The sequence below is a fragment of the Microcaecilia unicolor genome, chromosome 12 (assembly GCF_901765095.1).
Source record: "Microcaecilia unicolor chromosome 12, aMicUni1.1, whole genome shotgun sequence".
NCBI lineage: Eukaryota > Metazoa > Chordata > Amphibia > Gymnophiona > Siphonopidae > Microcaecilia > Microcaecilia unicolor.
In genome coordinates this window covers 49,185,447-49,202,449 of record NC_044042.1, presented here as the reverse complement: position 1 = coordinate 49,202,449, position 17,003 = coordinate 49,185,447, and the positions used below count along the sequence as shown (strand labels likewise).

At 43.6% G+C, this 17,003-nt stretch overlaps 1 protein-coding gene across 1 annotated transcript in view; it reads left to right on the top strand.

The window, feature by feature from the left end:
* Positions 1-17,003, top strand: part of LOC115482152 — a 140,322-nt gene that overhangs the window by 81,262 nt on the left and 42,057 nt on the right. The window contains exons 6-7 of the mRNA XM_030221724.1: positions 5,246-5,295; positions 7,526-7,682. Coding sequence (XP_030077584.1) covers positions 5,246-5,295; positions 7,526-7,682 — 207 coding nt within the window. The remainder of the gene's footprint in view (positions 1-5,245; positions 5,296-7,525; positions 7,683-17,003) is intronic.

Genomic DNA, 17,003 nt, shown 5'->3' with positions numbered 1-17,003 from the left:
AAGCCCCTGTGTTCCCTTAGAAGTCTTTCCCGACACTCTTCCTAATAAGAACTTGGTTCCGTCCTCACTTGAACATCTGCTAACTTCCCCAAACCCTCAGTAAAACCTCTGTTTGGATAGGAAACATTCTCTTCTCAAGGTGCCTCTTCCAGCTGCTGTCCTAAGGCCATGGGCATGTAGACTTCTGGTGTCATGTACTGTCTGTAGGTATGTGGTTTCCTTCATCTGGAAATATTCTTCCCCCCCCCCCCCCCCCCCGGTGTTTTCTGACAAGTCCTTTTCCAAATCCTCTTTGCATTCTGTCATAAAAGTAAATTAACTGGTTAATATTCAGCTAGTGGTGGTCAGTGTGTTTTTAAATGCCGACAGTTGCTGGCTAAATGAGACTCGGATATTCAATTCTGGGCCATGTCTGGACACTATCATTAAATATCCAGGTCTGATTGGTCTACTACTGGACACCTGAACTTATGTGCGCCCCGGCTGATATCCATCTGGGACCCATGTAATGCAACTGATAGTTTCTTCTCCCCATTCCCTTTGCCGATTTCAATCTCCTACCTGACCATCCCCCCTATGATCAGCCCCCTCTCCTGAACCCCTCCATGATCAGATTACCTCCCCCCCCCCCCCCCCGATCAGATCCCTCCTTTGAATTTAGATACTCCCTAGGGCCTACCTTACATTCTTGGTGGTCTAGTGGGGTATCCCGAGAAGACAAATCTCTAGCAGTAGTACCATGAGACCACCACTAGAGCTCGTGACAGCCATTTTAAGAACATAAGAATAGCTGTCCATCTAGCTCAGTTTCCTGCTTCCAAGTGTGGCCAATCCAGGTCACAAGTACCTGACAGAAACCCAAATAGTAGCAACATCCCTTACTACCAATCCCAGGGTAAGCAGTAGCATCCCCCATATCTGTCTCAATAGGAGACTATGGGCGTTTCCTCCAAGAACTTGTCCAAACCTTTTTTAAACCTAACTGCTGTTACCACATCCTGCAGCAATGAGTTCCAGAGCTCAACTATTCTCAGAGTGAAAAAAATATTTCCTCCTATTTGTTTTAAAAGTATTTTCATCGGGTGTTCCTTGGTCTTTGTCCTTTTTGAAAGAGTGAAAAATCAATTCACTTTTACCTGTTCTACACCGCTCAGGATTTTGTAGACCTCAGTCATATCCCCCCTCAGCCGTCTCTTTTCCAAGCTAAAGAGCCAATTTTAGCCAATGGAGCCGCTAGGGTTGGTAGCGAGTGGGGATAGCTCCTGCTCAGGATACCCCACTAGAGCACCAGGGATCTAAGGTAAGTCAATGGGTGGCAGGTCTCAGAGCCCATTTTTATTTTGCCACACGTACATTTTCAGCAAAAAAATAAATAAAAAGGGCTTTTTTTTACAGGCACGCTGAAAAATGGATATGTGCGCATCCAAAACACAGGCCATTCTTTGGTGCACCTTAGTAAAAGGACCCCTTATCTGTGAAGGCACTTACTCTGAATATTACAGCCAGTTCCTCCCAACTCCATCCTCAGAACGCCTCTTTCCTGTCCACCTTGTAAATGGCCAGTTAGTGCCAATACCCAGCAGCACTGCCCAGTTCTGTGTTCCTGAATATTGGTGGTTGTCCCGCAGAGCATGACTTAGGCTGGCAGGAGCCTCTCTTGCCTGCTTAAATTAGCTTTGAATTTTGACCCATTAGTGAACTCCCCCCTCCTTAGAAACCCATAAAATTTTGTAATTCCTATTTTTTATCATATTCAATGAGCACCATAAACTCTCAGTCCCTGCAAGGCCCAATCCATTTTTCTTCATAAACATGTTGCACTTGGATCAATTTGCAGAAAATCTCCACCTGGCAAGTAATATTCTTCCTGAATTTCTGCAAAGGACAAATACCTTCCTGTATTCATAAGCTAGCTAAACTGAGTTAACCCTTTCTTTCCCATCACTCAGATCCTACCACTTCTCTTGCTTACCTTTTAAACCTCCCGCCTTACTTCTAAAAAATGTTTTGTAAAGGGATTTTCTAACTCGTTATGCCATTCTCCTTCCTCTTACAGTGAAGGAAGATATTTCAGAGTGTAATTATCACACTCACAGTGACTTTAAATTCTGTTATATTCTGACAACACTCTCCAATATTTGCAGTTAATTTTCTGCTAAGATAACACACTTATCTGAAGATAATTTCCAAAAGCTAGTAACAGATCTGTTAGTTAATTCAGCAAGACATTTCAACCTTGTTTCTACAGACTCTTGGCATATAACGATTTTGAAAGGGGGAGTATTTGTGGGTAGCGCCCATTGCTGCTACTTTGCTGGGCTCTGTTAAAATATATATACAGTGGGGGAAATAAGTATTTGATCCCTTGCTGATTTTGTAAGTTTGCCCACTGACAAAGACATGAGCAGCCCATAATTGAAGGGTAGGTTATTGGTAACAGTGAGAGATAGCACATCACAAATTAAATCCGGAAAATCACATTGTGGAAAGTATATGAATTTATTTGCATTCTGCAGAGGGAAATAAGTATTTGATCCCTCTGGCAAACAAGACCTAATACTTGGTGGCAAAACCCTTGTTGGCAAGCACAGCGGTCAGACGTCTTCTGTAGTTGATGATGAGGTTTGCACACATGTCAGGAGGAATTTTGGTCCACTCCTCTTTGCAGATCATCTCTAAATCATTAAGAGTTCTGGGCTGTCGCTTGGCAACTCGCAGCTTCAGCTCCCTCCATAAGTTTTCAATGGGATTAAGGTCTGGTGACTGGCTAGGCCACTCCATGACCCTAATGTGCTTCTACCTGAGCCACTCCTTTGTTGCCTTGGCTGTATGTTTTGGGTCATTGTCGTGCTGGAAGACCCAGCCACGACCCATTTTTAAGGCCCTGGCGGAGGGAAGGAGGTTGTCACTCAGAATTGTACGGTACATGGCCCCATCCATTCTCCCATTGATGCGGTGAAGTAGTCCTGTGCCCTTAGCAGAGAAACACCCCCAAAACATAACATTTCCACCTCCATGCTTGACAGTGGGGATGGTGTTCTTTGGGTCATAGGCAGCATTTCTCTTCCTCCAAACACGGCGAGTTGAGTTCATGCCAAAGAGCTCAATTTTTGTCTCATCTGACCACAGCACCTTCTCCCAATCACTCTCGGCATCATCCAGGTGTTCACTGGCAAACTTCAGACGGGCCGTCACATGTGCCTTCCGGAGCAGGGGGACCTTGCGGGCACTGCAGGATTGCAATCCGTTATGTCGTAATGTGTTACCAATGGTTTTCGTGGTGACAGTGGTCCCAGCTGCCTTGAGATCATTGACAAGTTCCCCCCTTGTAGTTGTAGGCTGATTTCTAACCTTCCTCATGATCAAGGATACCCCACGAGGTGAGATTTTGCGTGGAGCCCCAGATCTTTGTCGATTGACAGTCATTTTGTACTTCTTCCATTTTCTTACTATGGCACCAACAGTTGTCTCCTTCTCGCCCAGCGTCTTACTGATGGTTTTGTAGCCCATTCCAGCCTTGTGCAGGTGTATGATCTTGTCCCTGACATCCTTAGACAGCTCCTTGCTCTTGGCCATTTTGTAGAGGTTAGAGTCTGACTGATTCACTGAGTCTGTGGACAGGTGTCTTTCATACAGGTGACCATTGCCGACAGCTGTCTGTCATGCAGGTAACGAGTTGATTTGGAGCATCTACCTGGTCTGTAGGGGCCAGATCTCTTACTGGTTGGTGGGGGATCAAATACTTATTTCCCTCTGCAGAATGCAAATAAATTCATATACTTTCCACAATGTGATTTTCCGGATTTAATTTGTGATGTGCTATCTCTCACTGTTACCAATAACCTACCCTTCAATTATGGGCTGCTCATGTCTTTGTCAGTGGGCAAACTTACAAAATCAGCAAGGGATCAAATACTTATTTCCCCCACTGTATATGAAGAACCTGGTCATTGCAAGGCTAGTACCAGAGAGAGTGAAGTGTTTGCTAGCTCATCAGGTTATCAGTTGAGTATGAGCGCCACCTACTGATCCATCTGATCTCACTGTAGCAAATGTTGCATTCTCTTCTGCTGCCTCTGTGTGCCCTGGTCAGAGCAAACCAGTTGTTCTCAATCCAGTCCTTGAGACACACTCAGTCAATGAAGTTTTCAGGATAGCCACTCAATGAATGTGTAATCAGAGAGATTGCATGCACTGTCTTCACTGAATATAAATCTATCTATCTCTTACATATGCATTTGGAAAATCTTGATAACCTGGACTGGCTGGGTGCTTCTTGAAGACCAGGTTGAGAATCTCTGGTGTAGACAAATACCTGCTTTACCCAGGGCAGGCTTAAATGTTATGCAAACTAGGAAGGCAGCTTCTGAGGAGTGGCAGAGAGCAGCTGCAATCTAGATAAAATAGGTTCTGACAGCCACACAAATTCAAAGAACTATTAATAGCAAGTACTTTTACTCACAGAGAGGACTGGCAGTTTTCAAAATGGAGTTTTGACCATTTATCACATGATATACGGACACTCATTGAAAGATAATTTAATATTCTATGTTGGTTAGATGGTTTAGGTGAAGCATGGGATGTGATTTATTTTTTTTTTTGTAATAAATAAGAGTTCTTCTCTTTTTGAAAAGTGGGGCTTTTTTTCTGACCAATGATTATATGATTCCACCCTTAAAGCGAATGTGCTATGGTTGTGAAATTTTCTACTGAGGTCTTTATTTTTCTGCACTTGTTTGTGTTTTTGTTAAGTTTTTGAGTTATGTTTGCAATTTAGTAATATTATAGCTCTAAGAACTCTTAATTGATTGGTCCAAGTAGTTAATTTTTAGATTTTTACAATTTTCCAATATTCCATTTAGCTGGATAAATGAAAATTGTTCATGTTATGTAAATATATATAAAACAAAAGTATTGTGTTAGTTTTGTGCAGGATTGCTCTGGGAAGGGCGATGTTGGGATAATTATGATTGCTGAGTTTAATTATACAAATCTCAGGCAGGAGGGGCAAAGCTAAAGGCTTACCTAGGATACCTAATGCCCTTGCAAAGCCTGTTGCCTGCACTGTGACCCCTGTTTGAGAGCTGTGTCTTGTGTACTCTTAATGTGCCTGCCTTTTCCTTCTACACCTTGACCATCTATGAGTTCGGTGGCGTGTGTGTACTATCATGCCTCTCTTCCTCCTCAGCAATATTTTTTGTAGTGTCTGTTGACTAAAGAGTGCTGTCTGTCTGTCCTTTTTCAGAGCACCTGGAGATGAGGAAGTTCAGACTGAAAACCTGATCACCTCTAAAGGTGAAGAAGTTTTTTTCTTTCACACACTTTAGTCATGTGGCCTCAGTATCTCTAGCACACTGAAAGATTTACTCATTGCTGTAAAGTCTCTTGTCCCTGGTGACATATGTATAGGGCTGGCTCAAGGGACTGTAGTGCTTTGAGACAACTTTTGCACTGGTGCTCCCTTCCCCCCCACTATTCGCAATCTGGTATTTCTCCCTCTCTCTGAAGTCCAACCCCCTCCCCTGCTGGTGATAAAATCGTGGTCTGTCATCTCTCCTTCTTTTTTCCCCTTCCCCCTGCATGCAGTCCTGCCCCCCACCCCAAGGTCTGCCTTCCAGCTCCTAGAAGGCTCAAGCAGCAGCAGTGAAACACACCCTGTCCCTGCTTAGCCGAGAGCCTTCCCTCGGCTGTGTGTCACCTTGCCAGAAACAGGAAGTTGGATCAGAGTGGGCAGGGTGCAGCTGAAGGAAGTCTCTGTGCTAGGCGCAAGCAACGTGTACAAATTGCTTCTGGTATTCTCTAGGAGTTTGAAGGTAGGCGGGGGAGGGAGGGGGATGCTGGACCACAGGTCGGGGAGAGGGAATAGAGATGGATAGATGCTTGACTGATATTTTGATGCCCTTTATCACCAGCACCCTGAGCCGATACTTCCTCTGGACCATAGGTTGAGCCAGCCTTGAGTGTGTACAGTAGAGCACCCTTGTGAATTATACAGTTGTAGAACCTAAGCACTAGCATTTCATGCTCATTACTCATGTAAATATTTAGAACATTAGCATATATCACACATGTGCACTCTTAAGCACATATAGAACCAGAAAAGTAGAGGCCAGCAAATAACAACAGATTTTATAATAATATAAAAAGCAAGCACCTGAGATGGCCATTATTATTACATTATCGTGTGCCATGTCTAGTCAGCCAGCCAACAGCAACCTCATCAACTCTATGAAATACTGCCAAACCACCGTTCAGCCAGGTTAGCAGACAGGAGTCAGTGACATGACACACTGTCTGTACTTCTCCACAATCTCACAGATCTCTGTTCACCTTTCCCCATTTCTTGGAAGGCTCTGCACTGTACAGGAGTGGTTGAGGAGGGACTGTTGGTGATAGCGGAGATTAAATCCTGGCTATCAATTACAGTAGTGTTCACGACACCCCCCTATTGCATTTCTGCTAAACTAATGTTGCCACAGAGTGAATCCTCACAACTGATCCTGGTCCTTAGGCTGAGAAAGCCACCATGGTTTGGACATGGCCATGTTTCATATGTTCTGCATAAGGGGTGTCTACTGAAAGATAAAAATAATTATAAGCATGTTATTAGTAATTTTTACATATGTTATGCATGTATCCAACCTGAATTAAAAACAATAGTTGCGAGGGGGGGGGGGGGGTGAAGCAAGATGGCCAACAGCACTCTTTGAGCATCGAAAACTTTCTTCTCGAATTGTTTTCTTACCTGTCATTGATGGGAAAAAAGAGGAAAGGAAACAGTCGGGGATCTGTTTCAGCTCACCAACTCAACCTTTCATGGGACTGATCAACAGACATCTTCGCCGCTCTGTCTCAGTGACTGGATCTGGGGATCAGCCATTGGAAACAGTGCAGGAGCCCTTGACCGCTGCTTCTTTGGCTGGTGAGATCTCCTTGAGCCCAGGCATTTGGTAGCCTCCCTAAACCAGCCGCAGAAAATTCAGAAGGAATGGATGCCTTAGAGGACTCAGCATGCATAGTGTCAAGGACAGATCCAACGTCGAACCCCACACATGCGGCTGTGCCTTCTGAGGGAGGTGGGACGACCCCATCGGAAGAAGTGCAGGGTACACTTGGATTGAAGACCCAAATGCAGGATTTGGAGGGATGACATCTTACTCCTGTTTTTGTTTTCACTTTGCAGCGGCTGGCTGAAATATCCTTGACTTCTATCTGGACAGCCATTGATAAATTAGGTAAACTTTTGTCCTTACAGTTTACCTCTCAATCCCTGCAAAACCAGGATTTTATTTAAAACTTAATACTCGACAACAAGAGCTGAATTCTATTAATGCACGTGTCCAGAAAGTAGAGATTCAAGCAGAAGCTAATTTCCAACAAAACTGCTTAAATGAAAGAGAACTTTTTACTACATCCTAACATTGAAAGTATGGGAAATGCAATGTGAAGTCATTTGCATCTGATAAACTTTCCTAAAGTACCAAATGCAACATATACTTCCTAAACATTTCTATGCTGATGTAAGATTTGAAAATCACAGAAACTGGTCATCCTTTTATAGTCAAGGCTTATTATTTACCAGTAAAAATTAAACCTCCAGCCTCTCGAGTTTCTCCTGCTTCTTCGGAACCAGTAATAGATGTTGAAAAAATGGGTTTAACAACATTTTTGGAAAACCTCAAGTGAGCTGCAAGCAACTCCTTTCGCTCTGATAGTGACTTTATCTTTGGACACCGATCGAGACAGAATTTTGAGAACGTTTTTTTTTTTCTCAATAGAGAAGCTGTATTTATGGGTTAAAAATCTGGGTATTTCCAGATGTAGCCCGTGCTACACAAAACAAAAAGGTAGCAGTTTCTTTTGCAGAGAGGGGCTACCATTATCCTTGTAAATGCCTAGTAAAGTATAGACATTTTTGAGCCTTTAAAATTGTCTTTGTTTTTGGCTAATAAACTGCCACTAGGATCATCTCTGCACCAATCGCTCTACCTATATCCAAGAGCAGCTTTAGGTAATCTAGGATTATGCCGGCTATAATAGATTAGCTGAGCATTGTGCTATTTATCTTTCTTATGTTTAATTTCTTTAATATATGCTGTGTATTTTCTTGCTTTCCTCCCCTACAGATGGAGGATAGTTTGAGAGACCAGGACAGTTATTTATTTTATTTATTTATTTATTGTTCATTTGTATCCCACATTTTCCCACACATGCAGGCACAATGTGGCTTACAGTATAATTAGGAAAATTTACAATTTAAGAAAATACTGTAAGGTCGACAAAGAATAGACAAGGGGAGCAGTAGCTAACAATGGGGAACTAAGCAGAGTGGGGAATCATGATGGGAATATCAATCGGCAGAGTAACTAGGGGAGTACGTTTTAACAAATAAGTAAGTTTTCAGCAATTTTTTCAACAGGATGTGGTCCATTTGCATTTTGAGGTGCTGCGGAACAGCATTCCAGTATTTAGCACACCAGTAGCGGAAAGAAGAGGCGAAAATCATCTTATATTTGAAAGAACTCAAACATGAAATTCCTGATCTGCTGTTAGTGATCTGTAACCTGTCGTTAAAATCAACCGTAATGCCTGAAGAGTGGAGCGTGGCCAATGTAACGCCAATTTTTAAAAAGGTTTCCAGGGGTGATCCAGGAAATTACAGGCCAGTAACCTTGACTTAAGTGACGGGAAAAATAGTGTAAACTAGTATAAAGAATAAAATTACAGAACACATGCAAACATGGTTTAATGGAATAAAGTCAACATGAGTTCAGTCAAGGGAAGTCTTGCCTCACCAATTTGCTTCATTTCTTTGAAGATGTGAATAAACATGTGTTTAAGTTATTTTCATTGTATATAATGGGTTTTCTTTTTCCTGTTTCTCACTTTCTTAACCAAGATCTTCTTGTTTATTTATTTTGAAATGCCATTTAAAAAAAAAACGGCAATACAACAATCCATCAATGTCCTTATAGTGTCACAGTTAAATGTTCACAATATTCTGTCAATATCAGAATCAAAATTAAGGGGCTTATTTTTGAAACAGAAAAACATCTTTAAAAAACCCAGCACAAAATAGCACATGCGTATAAACATCCAGATCGCTATATTCAAAACTAAGTTTTAAGACATTTTTCTATGCATAACATAAAAGCATAAGAATAGCCATACTGGGTGAAACCAAAGGTCCATCTAGCCCAGTATCCTGCTTCCAGCAGTGGCCAATTCAGGTGGTCTAAATCTCAAGGGGGCATGTTGGAGACATGTTCTGGGTGGGACTAAGGCAGGTTTACAGTGTTTATGTTTTTCTGCGATAATCTCACTGGCTATACTTTAAATACTCTTAAGGGCTATTGTTCTTGCACCAAACACCTTAACAAGCACTCTTGAACTGAGCCCTCCACTGGAAAACGAGTGGGTCAGTTATACAATACTAGGTTAGCTGGCTTCCCAGGATATGCAAATTCTAAATGCAAATCCACTCCAATTAGCTTCTGCTAACCACTCTGTAGGGCTTACTCTTTCAAAAAAAAAAAAAAATTATCATACTCCAACTAAGCACTCTACTGGGCTAGATGGACCACTATCTGTTGGAGTTCCCCAGGGATGTGTCCTTGGACCCCTTCTCTTCTCAATCTACACCTCCTCCCTAGGCTCACTGATCTCATCTCATGGTTTTCAGTATCATCTTTATGCTGATGACACCCAGCTACATCTCTCCACACCAGACATCACCGCGGAGACCCAGGCCAAGGTATCGGCCTGCTTATCCGACATAGCTGCCTGGATGTCCAACCGCCACCTGAAGCTGAACATGTCCAAAACCGAGCTCCTTGTCTTTCCACCTAAACCCACCTCTCCTCTTCCTCCACTCTCTATCTCAGTTGATAACACCCTCATCCTCCCCGTCCCATCTGCCCGCAACCTCGGTGTCATCTTCGACTCCTCCCTCTCCTTCTCTGCGCATATCCAACAGACTGCCAAGACCTGTCGCTTCTTCCTCTTCAACATCAGCAAAATTCGCCCTTTCCTATCTGAGCACACCACACGAACTCTCGTCCACACTACCATTACCTCTCGCCTTGACTACTGCAACTTACTCCTCACCAGCCTCCCACTTAGCCATCTATCCCCCCTTCAATCCGTTCAGAACGCTGCCGCACGTCTTATATTCCGCCAGAACCGATATACTCACATCACCCCTCTCCTCAAGTCACTTCACTGGCTTCTGATCAGATACCGCATACAATTCAAGATTCTCCTCCTTATCTACAAATGCACCCGGTCTGCGGCTCCTCACTACCTCTCTAGCCTCATCTCCCCCTATGTTCCCGCCCGTAACCTCCGCTCACAGGACAAATCCCTCCTTTCAGTTCCCTTCTCCACCACTGCCAACTCCAGGCTCCGCTCATTCTGCCTTGCCTCGCCCTATGCCTGGAACAATCTTCCTCAACCCCTACGCCAAGCCCCCTCCCTACCCATCTTCAAATCTGTGCTTAAAACTCACCTCTTCAATGCTGCTTTCGGCACCTAACCTTTCGTGTAATATAGTATGCCCTATCAGACGGACTCTTCACTTGTCTTTTGACTGTACACTTGTCTTTAGATTGTACACCTGTCTTTTAGATTGTAAGCTCCTTGAGCAGGGACTGTCCTTCCATGTTTAAATTGTACAGCGCTGCGTAACCCTGGTAGCGCTTTAGACATGTTTTTTTTTTTTACTGGGAAATGAGGGTCTCAGATTAAAACAGCCACCACCAGTTATTAAAATTTTTATTTCAAAACTCACAGTATTGCCTCCATACTGTGGCCACATCAAAATTCTTTTTCCGCCCCATTCCTGTAGACTTCAGAGGCTCCCTTTTAACTCAGAGTGTTTAATCATAAGAGATCTGTTATTTCATCCAACATCCCCCTTCTGAATGCTTCCCTGGTAACAGGTCACAGCTCTCTTACCTTCCTTGCACCACCTGCTGCTCTGTCTGGAGAACAACACTTGACAAAGAATCTTCACAGGGTATGCAAAAAAGGCAAATCTTCTCTCACAGGCTATATTTTAATTACTCTGAAGGGGTACTCTTCTTGCACCAAACACTTCAACAAGCCCTGGGGAATTTGTGGGTCATTATGGGTCTGTTATGCAATACTAGGTTAGCGCTTCCCAGAATATGCAAATTAACCAAACCGTTCTAAATGCAAATTCACTCTGTAGGGGGGTTACTCTTCTTTCAATAATTCACAACACTCTTCAACCGAGCCCTCTACTGAGACATAAGGGTCTCAGATAAGAACAACCACCACCCCTTGGACAGAACTTACCTCTGCCAGCAGGTGCTTATATTGAGAGTTTTATTTCAAAGCAAATCCACTCCAATTAGCTTCTGCTAACCACTCTGTAGAGGTCACTCTTCGTTCAACAAACAATTCACTATACTGTCTTCAACTGAGCCTCAAATAAAAACAGCCACCACCCCTTGGACAGGACTTACCTTCACTGCTACTGTACAAGCTTGTTCTCCACTTATTAAGAACTTTATTTCAAAACTCACAGTACTCCATCCAAGTTCCTGTGAATAATAAGGAGATCTGTTATTTCATCTAACATCCAGCAGCCTTCCCTGATATCAGGTCTCAGCTCTCTTACCCTCCTTGCACCACCTGGTGCTCAGTCTAGAGAATACCACTTGACAAACAGGCTTCACAGGATATGTAAATTAACCAATCAGAAGGCAAATCTCGCACAGGCTATACTTTAATTACTCTGAAGGGGTATTCTCCTTGCACCAAATACTTTAACAAACACTCTTGAACTGAGTCCTCCATTGGGAAACGTGTGGGTCAGTTGTACAATACTAGGATAGCCGGCTTCCCAGGATATGCAAATTCTAAATGCAAATCCACTCTAGTTAGCTTCTGCTAACCACTCTGTAGAGGTTACTCTTTCAACAAAAAATTCATTATAACCTCTTCAACTAAGCCCTCTACTCAGGGCTGGTCATAGCAAGTGCAGGGCTCTATGCAGACCAATTTGATGGGGCCCCACCCTAGCCCCGCCCCCACCCTAGCTCCAGGGCCGGCCGCTGCTCCCTCTGAGCCGCTCCCTCCCAGCTCCAAGGCCCCCTCCCCCCTAGTGCCCCCAGCTCCAGGGCTTCCCCCCCCAGGGCCCCCAGCTCCAAGGCCCCCCTCCCTCCCAGCTCCAAAGGCCCCCCTCCCAGCTCCAAAGGCCCCCTCCTCCCCCCTCCCAGCTCCAAGGACCCCCCTCCCTCTTCCCAGCTCCCTCCCTCCTCCCCCTGAATTTTAAAAGTTACCTCGTCGATGTCAGGACGGATTACAGCGCCGGCAGGTAGCAGCAGTCAGTGAAAAGCATGCGAGCTGCTCGGCGCTTCTCCCTCGCTCAGCTCACAAGGGCGGGACCAGAGCTAAGCGAAGGAAAGGAAGCACTGAGCAGCTCGCATGCTTTTCACTGACTGCTGCTGCTACCTGCCGGTGCTGTAACCCGTCCCGACATCAATGCGAGGTAACTTTTAAAATCCAAAGGGAGGGGGGACTGGAGCTCGGGTGGTTGGGATGGGGCCACTTCAGGTGCACCGCGCAGGGCCCCCTTGAGCGCGAGGCCCTATGTGGTCGCCTCGGTCGCCTCGCCCTAAGACCGGCCCTGCCTCTACTGGAAAATGAGAGTCTCAGATAAAAACAGCCACCACCCCAAAGACAGGACTTACCTCCATCACCAGTTGCAGATATTAAAGTCTTATTTCAAAGCTCACAATATTACCTCCACACTGTAGCCACAACAAAATTCTTTCACCTTCCTATTACTCTAGAGTTCAGAGGCTCCCCTTTAACTCGGGGTGAAAAATCATAAGATCTGTTATTTCATCCAACATCCCCCTTCTGAAGGCTTTTCCAGTAACAGGTTACAGCTCTGTTACCCTCCTTGCACCACCTGGTGCACCTTCTAGAGAATAACACTTGACAAACAGGCTTCACAAAATATGCAAAAAACTACTCAGAAGGCAAATCTTCTCTTACAGGCTATACTTTAATTACTCTGAAGGGGTACTCTTCTTGCACCAAACACTTTAACAAGCACTCCTCCACTGAGCCCTGTGTGGGTCAATTATATAATACTAGGTTAGCAAGCTTCCCAGAATATGCAAATTAACCATTCTAAATACAAATCCACTCCAATTAACTTCTGCTAGCCACTCTGTAGGGGTACTACTCTTCTTTCAAAAAACAATTCATTACACTTTTTTCAACTGAGCCCTTCACTGGGAGATGAGGGTCTCAGATTAAAACAGCCACCACCCCTTGGACAGGACTTTACTTCACCTCCACCCCGCTGTTGAAGAGTATTATTTCAAGGCTCATAGTGTTACCTCCACACTGTGGCCAAATCAAAGTTCCTTATCCTCCCCATTATTCTAGACTTCAGATAAGTACCAAGGCTCAAAGTGTTCCCTCCACACTGGGATCAAATCAAAGTTCGTTAGCCTTCCCATTATTCTAGACTTCAGGTAAGTACCTTGCTTCCTTTATAAATCCTTTCCTTTGGTATCCAGTCATCAGTTACTTAGCATTCTACTTGGAGGGCTTCTTCTCTTCTTGAGAAAAGACATTTTTATAAGGCTGCTTCCTATATTCTGGAAAACGTAGAGAACCTTCTCCAATGGGCTTGCCTTCTGAAGGGAACTATTCCTATCTTCTGCCACTGGCCATCCCCTTTTACTTAGCACACAGTAACCTTTGCCCCTCCCACTCCCCAGCTATCTGTGTCAGGGCTATCTTTGTGGCAGGGCTCCCCTTAGTGGCCTCTACAAAATAACACAAGGGCCTCTACCATTAGAATGCCCTCTAGTAGTCGCTACTCATCTAAGCAGGCTTCTTTTACTCCTGAGTGCCCTCTAGTGGCTCCATTCAGGTCATTACAGCAGTCTTTCACCATAAGAGCTCCCTCTGGTGGCTAGGTCCGGTCAAGGCATGTCCTGTATTTATCACAATGTTGATCAACATGGCCCTCATATTCCTTTCCCTTTTATGTGCCACTGTGACATGTTTCCAGATTTTGTATTACATGCCTGTATTCCTTGATGACCTTTGTAAGCTGTTTGGATAGTTTTTTAAACCTTTGCGTGCAAATTAATTTTTCATTCTTTACCTTCTTAATCTTCTTTCAACAATTCTTTCTGTCAGTAGATTTGGCTCTCTTGTATGCCTTTGTAATACCCATATCTGGATATCATCTATCACTAAATCTCTTCCTCATCAGGTTAGACTTTCTCTCAAAATCATCCATTTTTGAACATGTGTATAAGTACATAAACATTGCCATACTGGAACAAAGCAAAGGGCCATCAAGCTCAGTTTCCTCTTTCTAATCCAGGTCACGAGTACCTGGCAGAATCCCAAAAAAGCAAAATAGATTCCATGCTGCTTATCCCAGGAAAAAGCAATGGATTTTCCTAAGTCCACCTTAATAATGGTTTATGGATTTTTCTTTTAGGAATTTGTCCAAACTTTTTAAAAATCCTCCTTTGCTAACAGCTTTTATTACTTTCTCTGGCAATGAATTCCAGAGCTTATTTAAAAGCTGAGTGAAGAAATATTTTCTCCATTTTTTTTTAAATGTCACCTCTGGAACCCTTTTAAAAAATTGGTGTTATGTTGACTGCCCTCCAATCTTTAGATACCACACTTGATTTTAAAGATAGGTTACAAATTACTAATAATAGATCTGCAATTTCATTTTTTATGTCTACCAGTATTCTGAGATGAATGCCATCCAGTCCAGTTGATTTGCTATTCTTTAGTTTGTCAATTTGCCCTCTAACATCTTCCAGGTCATTGACTCATTACCATTAAATACCATTTCCAGCATGGGTATCTCCTGCACGTCTTCCTCAGTGAAGACAGAAGCAAAGAAGTTATTTAGCCTCTTCACTATGGCCTTGTCCTTCCCAAGTGCCCCTTTTACCCCTTCATCATTTAATGGCCGAACTGGTTCTCCTACTGGCTTCTTGCTTTGAATGTACCTTAAAAAGTTTTTACTATGTATTTTTACCTGTAAGACATGTTTCTTTTCAAATTCTCTTTTTGCCTTCTTCATTGGTGCTTTGCATCTAACTTGCCATTCCTTATGCCATTTCCTAATATATACATTTGGATCATTTTTCCATTTTTGGAAGGCTGATTTTTTTTTTTTTTAGCTCTAATAGCCTTCTTCACTTCACTGTTGCCAAGTTGCCCTAACACTGCTACCTCTTTCACCAAATCCCATGTTCCACTAAGGACTAGATCTTTTGCATGCCCCCCCTTGTCAGTTCTTGAACCACCTGCTCCATGAAGTATCTATTTTATTTCATAACGTTACCTCCCTAGCATGCCCTGCCATTACATTTACACAGACAATATTAGGTAATTCAAATCACCCATTATGATTGTTTTTTCTAATTTGTTAACTTCCTTCATTTCTGGTAATATTTCAAAATCTGTCTGTTCATTCTGATCAGGTGGAGAGTAGTATACCTCTATCACTATTATTTTCCTTTTTGCACATGCAATATCTATTCATAAGGATTTCAATGTGTATTTTGTATCCTGCAGAACTTTTATTCTATTTGATTCAAGGCCCTCTTTAAGATATAAGGGTGAATTCTATATATGGCACTGAAATCTCAACATTTAGGTCAAACTTAGAGATGGTTGTCCCCAGTTTTCAGCGATAATGGAAACCGAGGACGCCCATCTCAGAAACGACCAAATCCAAGCCCTTTGGTCGTGGGAGGAGCCAGCATTCGTAGTGCGCTGGTCCCCCTGACATGCCAGGACACCAACCGGGCACCCTAGGGGGCACTGCAGTGGACTTCACAAATTGCTCCCAGGTGCATAGCTCCCTTACCTTGTGTGCTGAGCCCCCCAAAACCTGCCCAAAACCCACTCCCCACAACTGTACAACACTACCATAGCCCTAAGGGATGAAGGGGGGCACCTACATGTGGGTACAGTGGGTTTGTGGTGGGTTTTGAAGGGCTCACATTTACCACCACAAGTGTAACAGGTAGGGGGGAGGCCTGGGTCCACCTGCCTGAAGTGCACTGCACCCACTAAAACTGCTCCAGGGACCTGCATACTGCTGTCAGGGAGCTGGGTATGACATTTGAGGCTAGCAAAAAGGCTGGCAAAAAATATTTTTTAAAGTTTTTTTGAGAGTGGGAGGGGGTTAGTGACCACTGGGGGAGTAAGGGGAGGTCATCCCCGATTCCCTCCGGTGGTCATCTGGTCTGTTAGGACACTTTTTTGAGGCTTGGTCGCATGAAATAATGGACCAAGTAAAGTCGGCCAAGTGTTTCTCAGGGATGCCCTTCTTTTTTCCATTTTCGGCTGAGGACGCCCATGTGTTAAGCACGCCCCATTCCCGCCTTTGCTAAGCTTCCGACATGCCCCCGAGAACTTTGGTTGTCCCCGCAATGGGAAGCAGTTGAGGATGCCCAAAATTGGCTTTTGATTATGCCGATTTGGGCGACCCTGGGAGAAGGACGCCCATCTTCCGATTTGTGTCGAAAGATGGGTGTCCTCCTCTTTCGAAAATAAGCCTGCAACTGAAACATGGTACAAATGTACATGCCTAAATTGGGTGTGTATCCCCCTTATTCTATAGCAACATGTGTAAATGCTAGGAACACCCCTGTTCCGTCCATGACCCTCCCATTTCTATGCCCTTTTTTTTCTCACCCATAAAATTTAGGTGCATAAATTCCATTTAAATCTAATTAGTGCCAACAATTGAATTATTGGCACTAATTAGCTCATTCAATTAAATTGTGTGCCCAAATTTGCATGTGCATTTTTTGCTGATTTTTATAGAATTAGGGGGATAATTTGTCACTGTGAATTGCTGTAATTTGTACCCTGGTATGACAATGTCCTATTGGTTAGCCTCCTTCGTTCAGGTCTCAGAGCTGCCTATTATATCTATCTTTCCATTTTCTCTCATCTTGTTTTTA